The sequence below is a fragment of the Cupressus sempervirens genome, unplaced genomic scaffold, assembly GCF_028749045.1.
Source record: "Cupressus sempervirens isolate cs-2001-9-10 unplaced genomic scaffold, ASM2874904v1 CseChr00s100001_01, whole genome shotgun sequence".
Lineage (NCBI taxonomy): Eukaryota > Viridiplantae > Streptophyta > Pinopsida > Cupressales > Cupressaceae > Cupressus > Cupressus sempervirens.
In genome coordinates, this window is record NW_028322205.1 from 6,836,291 (window position 1) to 6,856,331 (window position 20,041).

The 20,041-nt window shown below is 34.2% G+C and overlaps 1 protein-coding gene across 1 annotated transcript; it reads left to right on the forward strand.

The window, feature by feature from the left end:
- Window positions 1-1,124: 1,124 nt before the first annotated feature.
- LOC149527890 (geraniol 8-hydroxylase-like) lies at window positions 1,125-2,857 on the forward strand. The gene is made up of 2 exons (XM_089812038.1): window positions 1,125-2,018; window positions 2,094-2,857. The coding sequence occupies exons 1-2, from the start codon at window positions 1,131-1,133 to the stop codon at window positions 2,727-2,729; spliced, it is 1,524 nt and encodes a 507-aa protein (XP_089668164.1). The 5' UTR covers window positions 1,125-1,130; the 3' UTR covers window positions 2,730-2,857.
- The last annotated feature ends 17,184 nt before the right edge of the window (window positions 2,858-20,041 follow it).

Below are 20,041 nucleotides of genomic sequence, written 5' to 3' on the forward strand. Positions count from 1 at the left end.
GGCTCCCTAAGAATTTTTAAAAATATTTAATGATGAGAGATGTCATGAATTTTTTATTTCTTCTAGCTAAAAGAAATTAGCTCCTAGATTTAAGGAAATTGGTGGTCCCATAAATTTAAAAATGAAAATAACCTAAAGTAGGGGTCCTATGGGAAGGGCTTGGGATCTATTTTTTTGGAGCAAGTAGCCCATGATAATTATTTTAAGGGGGCCAAAGGTTTATTTGGATTTTTTTTTTTTTTATATAAAATAGGAGCTTTGACTTTTTGGCCCTCTCAATCTAAGTAGGTCCATCAGATTAGAGAATAATTCTACCATTTTTCAACAACCTAATCTTCAATTTTTAGGAAAAATGAAATAATTCTACCAAACAAATTTATAAAGAAATATAATTTTTATTTTAAGATTCATTAGAAAAACAACTTCCTTGAATTTAGGAGCTATCATTTTGAAGCAAATTCACATATAAATTATGTAGCACTTGCTCTATTTCTAAGAAAGTGAGTGCCTATGGTACCCTAGCCTAAGATTTAAATTTATGATTATTCTTTAGTGGATAAATAATATAAAATTGTTGACATGTGGGGAGAAAATCTACTAAGCTAGTGGGGCTATTTCTAACCCCACTCCATTTCCATGCATTCAAATTAAGGGTGCTAAAAAGTAGGAGTTCCTATTTTGTAGGAAATGAATTGAAATAAACCATTAACCCCTCAAAAGATTGCTAGATATGTTAGAGGGGAGTTAATGAAAGGTTTTCAATTATCTATCTCTCTTAGGAATATGACATGTTTAAGTGTAAGGCCCTAATTGAATTTTTTTAATTTTTTTTCCAACATTTGAAAAAAAGATAGGTCATTACTTGTCTATTTGATGCAATTGAAAATGCTTTGGTGTTTGGAAATGATAATGTGTTTGACAAGTAATTTGGTTTACTATATGATTACAATTCAAACTACTGGATTCCCAAAATGTATGTATATAATTATAAAATTCTAGAAAAAGAAAAACGTGTTACGACAAATCCTAGCCAAAGGAAAACGTCTTACGACATGGAAAGATAAGGTTGCGCTGGCCGCACGTACTCTGCCTATAAATTAGACACCAGTTATACACTGGAAATTGGCAATATGGGGGTTCTACTGCTTTCTTGGTATTCTGTGCTCCTTACTGCTGCTTCACTGTTGTTCTTCTTTTTTGTATGGCGAAGAGAGATGAAAACGAGGATTTCTCTGCCCCCTGGGCCTACTGCTTGGCCCATTGTGGGAAACCTCTTTCAGCTGGGCAATAGGCCTCCCGAGTCTCTCTACGCGCTCTCTCTCAAACACGGCCCACTCATGACTCTCCGCCTCGGCATGAAATCAACAGTGGTCGTCTCCTCCGCCTCCATGGCAAAGGAGGTTTTCAAAACACACGACCATATCTTCTCTGGGCGGACGGTGATAGAAGGCGTCAAATCTAATTCCCACCACAAGGCCTCACTTATTTGGGCCGAATACGGAGCTCACTGGCGCAACCTCCGACGCATCTCAACGGTCGAGCTTTTCAGCAACACCAGACAAGAAGCTCTTCAACACTTCAGAAGAGCCGAGGTATTTCACACAATCAGACTCATTTACGAGGACAAGGGGAAAGTGATAGATATCGGGAGGACGGTGTTTTGCACGTCTTTGAATATGTTGGGAAACATGATCTTCAGCTCAAGAGTCTTCGATCCCCACAATCCGGCTTCAGCTGGATTCAACCATTCCGTCTGCGAGTTGATGAGGCTCGGAGGAAAGCCCAATTTGGTCGACTTTTTCCCCTTTCTCCGCTTACTCGACCCGCAGGGCGTTTGCAGTCAGATGTCCAAGCATTTGCAGGCGATGTACGATTTTGTTGATTTGTTCCTACAGAAAAGACTCGCCTCCGAAAGTGAAAACCTCGGGCGAAACGATTCCTCGAAGGATTTTCTGGATGTTCTACTAGATTCCAGAAGCCAAGATTTCACAACCGCTGATATTCGACCCTTGATAGCGGTATGTATTGAGAATAACTTATCAAATGCCTAAAGAAACAATCTTTTATTTAATCTTCTTCTTTAACTTTTCCAGGAATTCTTTATTGCCGGTACTGAAACGACAACTTCAACGGTAGAATGGAGCATGGCAGAGTTCATTCGCAATCCAGAGAAATTAAACCGTCTCCGTCAGGAACTGGATGAAGTTATTGGTCCCGATCGGAAAGTGGAAGAATCTGATTTAGATCGTCTGCCTTATCTCCGTGCAGCCGTGAAGGAGACATTCCGACTGCATACGCCGGTTCCTCTGCTGCTTCCACACAAGGCTCAGAGCACATGCGTGGTCGAGGGATTTGTGATACCCAAAGACACGCAGGTGTTTGTGAACGTGTGGGCCATTGCGAGGGACCCTTCAGTTTGGACAAGCCCTTCCGAATTTCTGCCCGAGAGATTTCTGACGGGTGAAAATTGCAAGGTGGATTACCGCGGACAAAACTTCGAGCTGATTCCATTCGGAGCGGGGAGAAGGATTTGTGCTGGGCTTTCATTGGCAGATCGTATGGTTCATTTCATTTTGGCTTCTTTGCTTCATTCATTTGATTGGGTGCTTCCAGATGGGATGAGCTATGAAGAGATGGATATGAGTGATGAGCTTGGAATTACTCTGAAGAAGTCTGCACTGTTAAATGCAATCCCCGTGCCTCGTCTCCCGCATCACGCATATGAGTAGTAACCTAGATTACCACTTATATGAATGCCTATTATACATACTAAATAAGAAAACAATGAATGAAAGTCTATAAATGTCTCAAGTTGTCTATTATATAGCCATTTTCCTTCCGAGGTTCCCATGTACAAGGGACTATTCGCAGAATTTCATTACTTAGCTTTTAAATATTATCTTTACTTTTTACTTTATATCATTTTCATTATAGTTTTATGACTCGCTTGAAGTATTTTAATAGTGAGTTTTTATTTTGAGTTTTTAATGTATTTAGTATAGTTAGAGATTTAATTTGTAATAATGTAATGATTAATAAGACAAAGATTGATTAGATGTTTTGGTTGAAATATTATATTATAATTTTATATCTTACTTCAAATTATTTTATTAAAACTTTGTGTGATATAAAAAATTACTTTTCTTTCTAAATTTTTTTAATTTTAAAAATAGACATTGTCTACAAACAAGAGAAAATTAATCAAATAGAAAACATTTTATAGATTCTTTTTATAAGATCATTACAAATAAGAGAGACTTTGGCAAAGATGCTATAGCATGGTTCTACTAAATATGTTAAAAGAGGAGAAAATAAAGACAATGCGTGATATAAATTTCAAAAATCGAAGATGAAATAATAGATCGACTTCTCATATAAATTTATAAAGAAAATAATTTCAATCAAACTAATAAATAATTTGAAGCAAACTAATAATTTGGGTGGCTGGCCTAGAAAAAGTAGACATAGTGAAAGAGTCACTATTAGCAAACATGACTCATAGACCCATATTTAGTAGACTACACACCCATACTTAATATCAGAAACATAGCAGTGAACCAACTTACTATCATATAGGTATTGTTGATCACAAAAAGGATAATTATCGACTCTAAACTAACAACTAAACTAATCGTAGTATCATGGAGGTTTGTAATAACAACCATTAAAGGCATAATAAAATTGTTCGAAATCCAGAAATGCAAGACTTGAGAGTTTAAAGAATAGTAAAATAGCACAACAAAAATAAAAATAAAGATATAAAAAGAGGAAAATTGCCAATCTTTTCAATCCTCGTGGTTGGGTTTGGATAACAACACATCCATCCAGTTGTCAACCAAGAACCAATATAGCTTCCCTCCATCAACATCCTCTTTATATCCCCCCTGGCTTCTCCTACTATAGGAGTTGGAGGGTCGTTGCAATAGCATGCATGACCTTGAAACCATAATCAATCGAGGATGTGAAATGAGACTCCGTCTTGATCATTCTATCTTTCTTCTTCTCCAGCTCGATCCACAATTTCTTTAGCTCTACTTCCTCCTCCAAGAAAGTAGTCCTATCAAGACTAGGTAGGGGGATTTTGGATAGGGGGATGGGATGGGGTGATGGACGTGGGTTAGACATGGGGGAATGCAGATTCGGGGAATGAACCAGAGGGGTGGGCAAGAGGTCAGGGCTAGTAGCAAGTTCATGATTTTGTCTCCACAAAGGGGAGGTAGCAATCAAATGGGAGTTCATAGTTTCTTTCCTAGTGGTAAAGTCCACATTACCCATGCTAAAAGTAGCAGAGACATGAGAAACTTCTTGAGAAGCCTTTCCAGTGTCAACAGAAGACTTAGCCAAATCATTAACATATTCCTCAATGTAGTTAATCCTCTTGAGAGGTTGTTTCATTTTCTCCTCACTATCATTGGACTAAGAGTTCAACTCAACCTTGTTAGTGTTTTTTTTTTTGCATGTTTCATTTTGCTAGGGTTATTGAGCAAGCGGTGGTATATCCTCCTATCTCCCATCAACTTAGTAGTAATATTTCTAGGGTTGAGCTCAAGGTTAGGGTTAGATTTTGAGAAATATACCATGTAAGGGCCCTTATCTTTCCTATGTCTAGATAGAGGGAAAGCTTATGGAAGAATAGATGAACTAGGTATGAAAGTTACAATAGCCAGAGGAGAAATGTTAGGTGTAAGGGACTATAAAAGCATAACATTCCTAGGTGGAAACATAACTTTGTCAAAGTTATATAATCTAAAAATCAAACCCTAGTGAAGGATGTTGTAATATTTGAACCTAGCCATACATTTCCTGACATCCATACTAAAGCTTCTAAATCCATTAACATAAAGAAAGGGAAACAAATTGTGTCATGATAACAAAAATGATTTAGCTAAGGTAAGTGGTAGTAGTAACTTAACTTTGTGTCTCCCTTCTAGAGTGAGGCATTTAATTTTTATAAAGTAGAGATCACCCCATGGACTAGGCAAGCTCTCTCTATTGAAACTACCACATAAATGAACTATCACCTCACCTTCTTTGAAGAATTGATTCATACTAGTTTGATCTTCTTTCTTAGTGACCCTTCTCCTCTTATTTCCCTTCATGGATAACCTTGTATCCTAAGCTATGAATTCTTCATTAATATTGAATGTAATACCACCAATGGTGATACGTCGCACTTGCCAAGTGTTAACAAATTGCATGGAAACTAACTTGTTGTGTCCTTCCATGGCATCCATAAATAGAAATAGGCCTTCGTTAGTAATTTACATCCACGTGTACAACATATCCTGCCGCAACTATTTGATATGCCTAGACTCAATTTTGTCCAAATTGCCACCCATGTTGACCAAGACCTTTAGTTCCTCAAGATCTTCCAGTTTGGAATTTTAAAAAAGTCCTCTAGTAGAGGTGGTTTTGGTTTAGTATAATAAATTCTCCTTAGGTAGTAAAGGATTTTTTAGGTTTATAGAAAAAAAATTCCAAAAAGATTGGTTATCAAATGACCAACCCCTTTCTTACTTAGTAGGTTCATCCAAAAAAAATTATGATTATTTTTTGGAAGTTTTCGTAAAGGCTTGCAGGTGATGCAATGTTTTCCCATTTTATTTATCAACCACTTTAATTTTCCACCCTTGAAGGGGTCTAATGGGGTGTGATATTACTACTTATAGTAATTAATTAAAATAATTATTTGTTACTTGTGATGCGTCCTTCACTCTTAATGAGAGTGATGATATCAGAAGGGTTTGACATCAACTGTCTCCAATAAATAATATCGGTCATTCCAAATACCAAATGTGCTAGCTTGCCAAGCATAGAATTTCCCTCTAAAAATGTGTGCTAAGCTTTCACTACCCTCATTATATCAAGGTACATCCAAACATTGGATAAAAAACCTTCCAAGGACCAACCCATCTTTGACTAAAAATTAACAACTTCAAAAAATAACTTTGAATCCCCTTCAAAAACCTTGTTGGTCCTACCTAAATGGGAAGTAAATTTGATCCCCCACAACATGGCTAGGGCCGCTGCCATATTAGAAAAGTTATTTTTCCAAAATTTCTTGTATAAGCTAAAATCAATCTTCCTTTTTCATCCCTAACAATATCACCCCCTACTACCACCCTCAACTTAGTTGCACTATTAAAGTTTTGCTTGATCCATCCACCTACGGGGGAATTTCATTCGGTATTAGTTATGTATTTCTTTTAGAAGTATTAAAATCTATAGCCTCCATAGGAAGATGAAAATCTATTGATCAAATAGAAATACTAGGGGGAGGGGGGTGTATCAAAATTTCTCCAAGATGTCACCTAAATAGTTTTTCTTAGGAACTTCACCATTAGAGCAGTAACATTTTCTATATTTAGCTCAGTTTCCCTAGAAAAATCCTATTGTTTCTTTCTCCCTAGATGCTCAAGAAGACATGTGGGGAGGATGAGTCAAGGGGGGATCTAATCCATAAATTGATGTATGTCACACCCCCATGAGAGGTTAAAATTTTACAAAATAGTAGTCCACAAATGAGTTACTAATTGGAAAGAGACAAAAAGGTGGTAGATATCTTTCTCCAACCACTTACAAAGGCATCATTTATTAGGAAATTAGAAGCCTTTTCTCTTGAGGTTATTAATAGTTAGGATTCATTAATGAAATGTTTACAACTAGAAGAAGTTTATCTCAGGTATTAACAGTTGAAACCAAACCTTCTTCAAGAAAAGTCATAGGACCTCTATGTCATTCAAGTGAAGGTATGGAAATCTTACAAAGAAATCACCCAAACCATTACTATCCCATATTATTTTTTCACTAAAGGGTGTCATAAGGATCTTGAAGGCATTGATAAACTCCTACAATTCCTTAATATGTGCTAAATCTAAAGTTTTCCTCTCCTATTCCTAGTAAGTTATCCATTACTGGGGAGGATTAATGTAATCTTTGAAAAAATGTCCAAAGGTTTTCTTTATAACACTTTCAACATTACAAAACTTGTTGAAGATTAGAGTTTTACCTCCTAACCAATTGTCCTCCCAAAACCTGATTTGGTTCCCTTTTCTAATTAGCCATCCAAGCCCTCCGTGGAGAGAGGTACATTTTATTATTATGTTGTTTTAAATCCTCAAGCCATAAGGGATATCTTTATTAACCATGCGAGAGGTCAAGGGTGCATTATCAAGATGTTTAACCATCATTATTTTTGGCCAACCCTCCCTCCTCTTTGGCCAAATTCTATGAAATTTTATCTATGAAGAATTTGTTGAGGTCCTGAACTTTTATAACTCCCAAACCTTTGATATCAGGGGTTGGTGAATAATATCGTAGTTGTCCAAGATAATTTTATCTTTTTCTTCCAAGAACATCCAAAGGAAACTTTTGTATAATTTCTCTAGCACAAGAGCCATAGAGATCAAAAGTTTAAAGAAGGATAGAAAGTACACTAGAATCTCTTAAAGGGAGGCAATAAGGAGCTAGAGTTTTCTTGCACTACCAAGTGTCTTTCCTTTCCATCCATCTAGCTTTCATTGGAGCCTTTCAAGGATCATGTTCTAAAACTAGTTTCTAACTTCATGCATCATGAGAAGGAGGCCTAACTAAGTGTCCAAGAGGGAGGGTATTTGAAAAAAAAGTATAGAGGTGACCCTAGTTTATAAGACAAGCTCCGTATTGAAGATGTAAAATTTTCTTTTTTGAATTTTGATATGTTGACCCAAGCTTGGACATAGTGGTCGATAATATTCTTCCATTACTTGGTCTCAATGAAAGAGGAGATACCAAACAAGAAGTAGTTGGAAAATTACAATTGGAACAATTATTATTTTTTCATTGATGTCAAATCTATTAATAAGACATATTACTACCTAATATAAATGTCATATCTATTTGATTGATGAAGAGGATTTGAGAAATTGATCATAACAATAGAGCCTAGAGGAAAGGTTGACTTATGAAAAAAATGTACAAATGGACATTTGATTAGATAGAACTTGACAAGATATAATGATTATTTATATAAAAAAAGCTAAGCTAAGCTGAGAACTCTAGATTCTTCCAAACCCTAATTAGGTTACGTATGGTTGAAAAAAAAAGATTGTTATATAAAGAGTAATCAAGAATAGAGTATATATTGATGAGAGATGAAGTTAAGCTAAAATAGTGACAACTTGATCATGTTGTAGTAAGTTAGAGTTACCAAGCACAAAACAATAGAAAATCAGTCATGCCATGTTTCAATGGGTATAAAGGAGTCATAGGGTATCCTATGAACCCTTTCAACACATTACAAATAAAAATATGTTCCTAGATATCCGAGGACCCCTAGGGACATACACATTGTATTCCACTGGCTCAAAAGGAGTTATAGGGTACCCTATGACCCTTTTTGATCCATTACATGAGAACATATAATTCTAGGAGCCCTAAGACCCCTAGGAACATACATGTTCATTTCCAATGGGTCGAAAGGGGTCATATAGTATCTTATGACCCCTTTTGAGCCACTAGATGATAACATATGTTCCTAGGGACATGTGTATCATGTTTCAATGGGCCACAAGGGGTCATATGATACCTTATGACCCCTTGGAACCCATTACATGTCAACATATATTCTTAGGGTTCCTAGTGCCCCTTGGGAAATATCTTTTATTTTCTAATGGGTCAAAAGGGGTCATATGATACCTTAAGACCACTTTCAACCCATAACACAACAAATGTAGGTTCCTAGAGGTCCTATTACTACTAGGGTTATGCATGTTATGTTCTTACTGGTTCAAACCTAGGTCATAGGGTATCCTATGGCCCATTTCAACCCACTATATGACAACATATGTTCCTAGGTGTCTTAGGACCCCTAGGGACATATGTGTATAATAAATGAAATATAGAATACTAAATAATAATTTATAAAATTTTATAATGCTATGTTAAAATATATTATACTAGATATTATAGTATATTTAATACTATATAATAATATGTTATTTATAATATTATATATAATATATAATACTATAGATACCATACAATACTATATGTGATCCTAATATACTCTATAATTATATTTAATAACATATAGTTTTTTAATAATAATATTTATTATATAATATATGTAATAGTAAATTAGTATATAGTAGTTTTTATATATTAATATAAGTTTGTTGGAACTACAATTTTTTTTTAAACATACTTATATAACTTTTTCTTAAAATTTACGAAGGTACTAAATTTGTAGATTTTAATTTTATTGCCACCAATCAGGTATGTGAAATTATTGGGTACATGATAGCCATTGGATTCTTGATTAGGCTTAGTATTTAGAAAGCCTATTTGGTCAACCCAAAAAATACGTTTATGCCATATTTATTTGACATCTAGAATTTGACTGATCATCTGATGACTCTTGTTTCATCCAAATTCAATGAAACAAAAGGGTTTCTTGAGAACATTCTTAAGATTTTGTCAATATAACTATTCTCAAACTACAAGACCGATAAGTAATTATTAATTAATTTCTAATGAAGATGCCTACAATGTGCAAATTAAAATACTAATTGGGAAAAAAAAAACTATAACTTTCAAATGGTATAACATTTTTTAAATCTTAAAAATGCATCACATTTTATTCTTTTCCTACTACAAGGAAAATAAATCAAAAGTTAATATCATAAAGTTTTGAACTAGTTAAGGTGGTCAGACATGGGAGATCTTGTATTCTAAAAGCATTATAGTATAAAATTTATAATAAATTATTTATTTGTAATAAAAAACCCAAAAATATGTGTCACATCTGAGCATGAGTCTAGTTCTTATATCTATAATCTTATTTAAAAATATTATAATTTGGTTTTGATTAAGGTGGTTAGACATGCACCTTCTTCTTATTTTCATCTTGAAATGTTTGTACTACTGCATTAAAATGAAAAAGTTGGAGAAACTACATTCAATTTTGTACAAATTTTTGTCTTACAACTTTTTATATATAAATTTTTTAACTACTTTAAAATTATGCATCAAGTTGACATAACCCTGATTTACCGATTTTTCACTACCACTTAATGGCATAGTTTTATTGACCATGATCTTGCATGTACCCACTAACTCTACTATATTTGATCCATCAAAGTTCCTTATTATACAATAACATACCACTTCAAACCTCTATTCAAATATGTATCCTCTTCTATGATGACAAATTTTCTTCATTGATTAGTTCCTCTATTCCATTGATATCCTGCCACACTAAGCTTCACCAAAATATTCTTCTTCTCTTCGTGATGCTGCTTTGTGATGTGATACATAATTTATTCTTCCTTATTCCCTTATGTAGCAATAATTTAACCATAAACCCAAAACCTAGATCCATTGACCATAATCTTGTCATCCAATTGTTCATGTGATTTAATCATTTCTAGAAGCCATTTTTGACCTTGTAGAAACTTCTTGAGCAATCCTCCTTTTCCTCATTATGTTGATCTTCATTTCATTACCATATCTTGAATAAAACTTAAATCATCCATATTTCCTTTTACAATGCATCATCATCTCTTTTATTACCTATAAGCATTCATTCTTTTCACCAAGTCATCCTTTATTTTGATAGGACTTTGTTCGTAATTTACTAATAAGACATAGTCTTGTCGATAAGTATTTCAAGTCCTCTTACCTTCTTATTTTATGATATTATGATTAATATTTTCTTGTGTAGTATCTATTACCATATATTCTTGATAAGAAATCATAGGATTCAATTGTCTACCACTTGTTATTGTTTGTTCCAACTTGTTGTGCATTCGTTTTGCACGAGATCAACAACAGGAATCCATTGTGTAATTCCTCTCTTGAAAAGAAAATCATTTTAAGGATCCACTCCAAGGTTCAATGTTTGTCTTGCGACATACCAAAATCTGCTCAGTAGAAGATAAATGTGAATGTTCACGAGGAGGCCTTTGCTGGTTCCAAAAACTCTTTTACCTTGGAATCAAGTAAAATCTATTTGCTATCTCAAAATATCACACCAAAAGAACAATATTTTTGTATTTTCTATTTTTCAATGAATGCAACTCTAATAATGCAGCTACTATGAGGTCCTATTCTAACAGGGGGGTTAGCAAAGAAAATAATAAAACTGAAAGCAAATAACATGAAATCAAATAACTTGAAAGTTAAATTCCTAAATGGACATAAGCTATAGAAAAAAACACATTGTGAGTTAAAAATTTGAAGAAATTGGTAGGAAACCAATGAAAATAGGAGCAGCGCTTCCTAGAATCCACTGATGCAATTGTCAGTGAGAAGCTTTAACAAATCAAATGATGTTTCACTCTTCATCAAATCACAAGGCCATAGAAAGTGCACTCATGCGAGACAAAAAGCTATGTAGACACAATTAGGTGATCTCTTCTCAAGCTCGTTACGTCAACAGAATTCATATATCCGTAGCAAACACTAGAACTAAAAGATCGTAAAACCAAAAACAACACAATAAACCTTTGGCTCAATCACAATCTCATGAATAAAATCCACAAAACAATGACACATTCAGGCAAGAATAACTACACTCTGAATGCTAGCACCAAAAGCATAATTTTATTGCATAATAATGGTGGCCCATTTTACATTTTACAATGGGATATTTATAAGAAATTGTCTCCTCAATTTGTGTTGAGAGTGAGAGATATCTTGATGCAATAAAATGCTTTTAAAACATTAAAACAAACTAAATATATACAAACTAGTAATCTAACTAGTGCTTAGAGGGACTCCATCCATATTTTATTCATTAATTGGATGAATGAGCCCTTTACATGTCAAAAAAAATGAAAGCATGAGAAAGAAAATAGGAGGAAGCCATCAGTCGAAGTAGAAGTGCATGGAGACACCAAAAATAGAAGTTGGCCCTTCACTTGATCTGTGTCGGAGTTAACTTGCCATCGAAATGCATTTCCAATGCATGGAAAGTGTTATTTTTGGAACTGGCAGTCAACTATCAGTGCACCTCTGAATTGTAGAGCTGCAAAACTGTAGACCTATGGACTTGTAGAGCTACAGACCTATGGAGTTGTGGACCTATGGAGCTGCAAACCTGCAAAGCTGTGGGCCTTGATTGGGTCAAAATCTCAAAATTTTACTAAGTGTCAAAATTGAAATTCTGGTATCTGGGTTTTGCTCATCTTTATCCTAAAGATATGTTTTGATGTTTGCCCTTGAATTTCTCTATAATCTCAATAATCTTAGCAGCATCGAGAAGATCCAAAGCCTCATACTTATCTTTGATCTTCTGTCTATAGTTGTCCACCTCAATTCAAGTTTTTGCAAAATCCCCAAGTTTGGTATCCAACTCTAACAATGCTTCTTCTATCCTGAAGGCTTGTCTAATGTCTTCATCACTATATGCTTCCTCTAAAGTCTTTTTGAAGTTTTCTACAACTACCTCAACTGGTAAAAGCTTCTCTCATTCTTCATCTTCAAAAATATCCAAGCATGCATCACTATATAACTTGTCTACTTCCAAAATTCGCTCTCGTGCTTGGTCCTTGAGCCTATGTATCTCATCATGCAATGTTTCCATCACCTTATTTCCCTTTACAATCTTTCCTATCCAATCATCTATCATGTCTAGCTCTTCACCGGTATATATATCAATTAGAATGCAATACCTTTGTCCTTTTATGGCCTATAGAATTTGCAAATCCTTGCTCCAAACTCGTACCTCATCCATAATACTGAAGTCCTGCCTCAAAATTGCCATGATCTTATGAACATTGTCTTTTGTAGCATGTAATAACTTTAGACTTCCTGTAATTATAGTGACACCCCTATCCTCAAGGTTGTCTCGCCAATCCTGACAAGCTCTCAAGAATGGACTGAGTCGTACACCTCCCCCTTCTTTACGAATGTTAGTCAAAGTCTCCTCAAGGCATTCGGAATCAAGAGGACCAATAACTTTAGCTAGATATCCTTTCAAGATCTCAACTTGCCTTCGAAGTGTTCTGATTTCAATCTCATCATGTTCCATATGGTTAAGAACCTCCTTGACTCCCATAGTCATCATCTATTGAGAAGTATCCCATGTAGGCTTTCCTAACATGATATCCTTCATTTCATAGTCCTAAAGGCTGATAGCTTCTTCATCTGTACATTTCGGAGGGTGAGCCACCTTTGCAAATAAGTCCTAGTTTCGAGTAGTAGTAATGAATGCAAATCGTGTTGCATCCTATAATGGAGAGTTAGGCTTGTTCAAAATCTCTGCAATGTCACAAATATCATCCTCTGAAGCAAGGAATTGATGCTTAGCACTTCTCATTATTTCTTTCCAGAACCATCTCGAGATATGTCTTTCTGTAACCTTAGCTCTAGATGATGAAGGGATGTGTTCAACTACCTCCTTCCTTCTATCACTCTTTCTTGGAGTCTCTTGTTGTAAGGGTTCTTCTTCTGTAGTCTTAGTTTCTATAGATCCAATAGTTTGATCCTCAACTTCCTGGGAAGGTTGTTGCGTACATTCCATTACCTGTGCCTCTTTTGATGGCTCCCTAGTAACCCTTGGTTCTGGTTCTCCTTGTAATGATAATTCTTTTTGAACATGTTCTTCTAAACTCGGAGATGGAGGTGTCACTAAAACCTTACCTACCATCATAACTTGAGGTGAAGATGGGGGAGTTGGATGAGGACCTTGTGTCTCAAGTGGCATCTTTATCCAATCGTGCCGTTGAAATTCACCTATAGGAGTATCTCTAATATTATATCCAACCAATTATGTACCTACTGGCATGAAATCAAAATCTAGAATGGAGATAATATCATCACCTAGCTCCCTTTGCTCATTCACCCATCATTGTACTTCATCTTTCGAAGAAGAGAGTTCTACTATTTCAGCTTGGGTGGGTGGTGGGGTACTTGTGACATTCTTCTTTCTTTCCAATTCTGTGGCTTTGGCCAATCAGTTTCTCCCTTGTAGAGGCACTTGCTCTTCCTCCACATCTGACACTATTTCATCCTCGTCTGATTCTTCCTTAGGAATGGTTTCAAGAACAGATGGATTAGGCACTAATCTTTTACGAACTCTTTGCCTCTTGTTCATTCTAAACTTAACCCTCCTTTGCTTCTGTGGAACCATAGGAGAAGTGAGCTCTTCATGCATTAGATGAATGGATGTCTCTAGAATCTCTCCCTCTTCTTGTTGGCTTGACAAAATAGGAGGCAATGGAAAATCAACTTGGATATGAGAAATTCCAGGGTCTTAGGGGTCTTGGGGAGTAGATTCATGCTACTGCTAAGGGGCTTGTTCTTCAACATGCTCTGTCTAGATCCTCTGACGAGAGGCTCTCTTCCTATTTTCTTTCTTCTTCTCTGAAGGATGGTAGTATCCCACTGGGTGATCAAGCTGGTAGACTATTTCTAGCCTGATAGGAGACTGGAGCGCAAAGATAGGAACTGTGACTTTCCTCCCCTTTACGCTTTCTGGGTGAGCATGTGGATGGAATATCGGTGTGTCTAAAATTGGATCAAGTGGAAAGGGTTTCTTGATCCAACTCTTTGTCATTCTGATGATATGTCTTGCTCGATGATTAATATCATCTCCTTCCTCTCTATCAATTTTTGCATTTAGGATGGGCCTTTTACCAACTTTATCTATATTGAATAAGGGATCCAGTAGCTCCTGCAAATTCTATAACCTTATCTCATCTAGGATGGTCAAATGGAGAGCCTTCTTCGCTAAATACAAAGTCATTCTACAATAGTCCCCAATACAAACATCATAGTCATTTGTGCCATTCATCCAATGATCTTCAATTGCATCTTCATGGTAGAAATCTTTTCCTGCTAGATTTTCCACTTTACCAACATTTTCAAAGAATAGCCGAGGAGATTTATATTCCTTGAGACAATAATTTTCACATTCCCATTCAAAAGTTAGGATATCCTACTTTCTCTTTACCTAGTATGCTCCTATTACAAAAGGCCAATCCCAACAAGGTCTTCATTGTTTCTTGATCCTCTCATAAGCTAACTCAATCTGCCAAGAAATTTTCGTTAGAACTAACTTGTCACTTGGGTATCTTGGGAGCTTCTTTGGATGGATGGATGCACCACCAACCTGAATGTATGTGAATGTTCAAAACTGGATGAAATATGCACCAAGAGTTGTGATCTGTGCCCTGGCCTCATTAGACAATCTCTTCCAAATAATCCCCTTCAATGAATCGAATGATGGCAAAGATGAAGGCATCACTCACAATCCTATACTCTTTTCTTTGTGGAAGGAGCTTCATCTTAACTAGCTAAGGATAAACTATATACGGCCATGCATTAGGATCCTGCATACTACCCTTCTTGTACAACACAGGAGAATCGGTGGCTCTTGCTGCAAGTAGATATACCACATAAGAAGTCATATAGAACTTCTTCTTGTCCTTTACTTTCCGCAACTAATCACACAAGTTCTCACTAAGTGTGGTGGCCCAATCTAGTGGCATCTTTGTGTGTCTGATGGTCTCAATGAATTTAACCATGAATAGAGCGAGATGACCCGCTACAGGGAATCCCATAACTCTGCTCAGGAGAATGATTGAATATCCAATGTCATCCTTCATGTATCCTTGAGTCATATCTACTTCACTAATTTTCTTTCCCCAAGATGGCTTCTCAATTAAGTATGAAGAATATATGATGTCGATGGCCTCCTAGTGATGATCCTTATACCACCTCTTGGCTGCTTCATATGAAATCTTGATAAACTAATTAGCTCTAGGTAGGTGAAAAACCCTCTCGATATTACCAGGTCGTAGATCTAAGACCACTTCCCCAATGATGCTGTTTACCACACTTTCCTTAGGAACAAAATGTCGAGATAAGGTCATAATCGATTCAGCTGACTGAAGGGTCCCAGGATGTGATGCTGCAATTATTAATCCAGACCGGATTAAGGCAGATCTCAAAGAAGATCTTTCAGTTGGGTTGTTACAAACCCTCAAAAACTCTCCCAGGTCCATGTGTCCAAGTTCTGTGTCTTTGATCTCAGAGTGTTCATCATGCAATCATCACTTTGGGGTTATGCCCTGGAACTTGTACACAACTGGCTTTGTTGTTGATCTGGATGTGGATGTCATTTGATTATGTTACCTGTATGTCACAAAGAAAAAGAATAATTAATTACTGGATACATATAAAACATTTTTAAAAAATGATCTCCTAGAACTTATTTTATTTGTTGTGTTTTATATATATATATATATATATATATATATATTGGGTTTTTGACTTTATATATAAAAAAAACTAAATTAAAATTTTTTTTTTTAAAACATGGGTGGGTAAAATGTGGTGGCGACAGCCCCAAAGGGCACGGTGGCAGCAGTGTGTGTGCGTTCGGGAGGGGCGTAGCGATGGCTGTGCATGCACATCCTAGAGGGGTGCGATGGTGGCATCAGGCATAGCCTAGAGGGCACATGCAACTCTATGCGCGTGCCCAGAAAGGTTTCGTTGCAGCGCAGCATCACACGTGGCCCAAAAAGGTGCCACGACGGTGCGTGTGCATCCAAAAGGGCGCACACAATGCCACGCTGCACGCTTCTTCTCCTGAGCGCATGCAAGCTCAAAGGCTACATGGGGGATGGAGGGGGGAAGGTTTTTTCATACCTTTCCCTCCTCAGCTCTACTTCTCCAAAACAATGAGGTGAAAAAAAAGGGGGGAAGGGGTTTTTATAACCTCCCTTCCTCTTTTGCCTTTGCAAAGCGCGTGTGCCTCGATATGCATGCGCACGAGTTCTTTTTTTTTTTTTAAATAATTTTTTTGACTTTTTGATTCTAATTTATTTAATTGAGATTTCTTCTCCCAGCTCCTAAACTGAGTCCAGGAGTCAAAAAAAGTAGGGGGTCCCCATTCCTGGTGAGGAATGGGGCGTGTGTTGTGGACACCACAACACAACTATTGCCCAATAAGATCCTTATTGAAGTGCCTTTTTGACATAGCTTAACATCTTTATATACTAAAGAAATATTATCTCTAAAATATATGATAACAAGTGAAAATAATATTCCAAATTGTCTAACATTAATGAAAAGTTGTATAATGTATTATCACATTCTAATATTTCTTCATTAGCAACTTGAATTCATCAACTTGATTAGTTATGGAAACATGATCACAATGAAGGAATTTATGACTATGGCATAATGAAAAAAAATTAGTCCTCTATACTTCTGGAGGCCAAATCCCCATAACAAGTTTCATACTTACATTGGATAAATAGTCTACAAAAGTGAAAGTGGAAACAACACTTGCATATAGTTTATGTTCTATGACAGGGTTCTCTTTGTTATCTACTATCAATAAATTAATAACATAAACAAACCATGTGAACTAATTATAGAATGCCAAATGTTAAGACTCAAAGACAATGCCACATATCCAACATCCCAATTATTGTTTTCCTATTTTTCTAAAGGGGAAAAAATAAAATAATAATGAAAAAGATAAAAATAGAGCCAATAGAAAAGAGAAATACAAATTGAAAATTTGTAAATTAATAGGAAAAATCTACCTTACCTCATGTTAAGTAGGAAATTTCCTATATTTCCCAATTTCCAATGCAAGAATTACTAGGTAAGAGTATCTTGAAAACATTAGTCCCGACCATTAAGTAGGAGTGACTAACAATAAAAATAAAAATAAATACCTTATCAGGTGTATTGAAAATTAATACATTTATTTATTTATTCTAGTTTTTTATATACATTTGTATAGTACACGAGGTCCAATGGTAGGTCATGCAAAAAATCAAGGTTTCCTTTTTATTTTATTTTGTTTAAGAAATATCTTATTAAAGATATAATAGTTTCAAATCAGTTATGCATCCACTTAATATATATATAAGAAAAACTTCAAAATATATGATGCTAAATGATAATAAAAGACACCATTATATTTACCAAGTTTAAATCAATTGAACATGTCATTTTCGTCAAGTACCATTTTCTTTTAAATAATATTTGTATTATTACACACACACATGTATGTATGTCTATATATAATAAAAGATGCTATTATATTTATGAAGTTTAAATGAATTGAACATGTCATTTTCGTTGTATAACATTTTCTTTTAAATAATATTTGTATTATTACACACACACATGTATGTGTGTCTATATATATGATAATAAAAGATGCTATTATATTTACCAAGTTAAAATGAATTGAACATGTTATTTTTATCATGTACCATTTTCTTTTAAATAACACACACACACACACACACACACACACACACACACACACATTTGTACACACACACACACACACACATTTGTATGCATGTATGTATATGTATACGTATATTTGTATCTATGTGTATATAAATATATATACATATGTATATATAAATGTGTATATACATATATGTATATATAGATGTGTATATACATATATGTATATATACACATCTACACACACACACATATATACGTATATGTGCATATACATATACACACACACACACATATGTATATATATACATATATAAATCCATGTATATATAGATGTATATACATACATATATGTAAATACACATCTATATATACATATATACACACATATATACATATGTATATACATGTATATATACATGTACACAGACACAAATATTACTTGAAAAAAAATGGTATGCCAAAAATGACATGTTCAACTCATTTGAACTTGTTACTTATAATTTACAATCATATGTTTTGAAGTTTTTCTTATCAATATTAGAATTAGTTATTATAAACAAAGTTTCATAATTATTATATAAATAAAAAACTTTCTATAGTCCTAGATAACAAAAAATATATACCATTACTCAAACTAATAGTGCTCTCTTTTACCTTTGATTATATAATATTTTACAAAATTGAAATTAACTTTTTTTAGTAGGTAAGAGTATCTTGAAAACATTAGTCCCCACCATTAAGTAGGAGTGACTAATAGTAAAAATAATAATAAATAACTTATTAGGTGTATTGAAAATTAATACATTTATTTATTTCTTCTAGTTTTTTTATATACATTTGTATAGTAGATGAGGTCAAATGGAAGGTCATGCAAAAAATCAAGGTTTCCTTTTTATTTTATTTTGTTTAAGAAATATCTTATTCAAGATATAATAATTTCAAATCAATTATGCATCCACTTAATATATATAAGAAAAACTTCAAAATATATGATGCTAAATGATAATAAAAGATGCTATTATATTTACCAAGTTTAAATGAATTGAACATGTCATTTTTGTCATCTACAATTTTCTTTTAAATAATATTTGTATTATTACACACACACACACATGTATGTGTGTCTATATATATATATATATATATATATATATATATATATATATATATATATATATATATATATATATATATATATATATATATATATATATATATATATATATATATATATATATATATATATATATATATATATATATAAAATAAAATATGTTATTATATTTACAAAGTTTAAATGAATTGAGTATGTCATTTTCGTCGTGTACCATTTTCTTTTAAATAATATTTGTATTATTACACAGACATGTATGTGTGTCTATATATATGATAATAAAAGTTGCTATTATATTTACCAAGTTTAAATGAATTGAACATGTCATTTTTGTCATGTACCATTTTCCTTTAAATAATATTTGTATTATTACACACACACACACACACATGTGTGTGTGTGTGTGTGTGTGTGTGTGTGTGTGTGTACGTACATGCGTATGTATGTATGTATGCATATATGTACACACACATATGTATATATATGTATATTTATGTATGTATATGTATATGTATATCCTTATATGTGTATATAAATATATATAGATGTGTATATACATATATGTATATAGATATATATACACATATATATGTATATAAATATACATACATGTATACATATATGTCTATAAACATCTATACACACACACACACATATACATATATGTGTATATAGATACATGTATACATATATGTATAGACATACATGTATGTAAATACA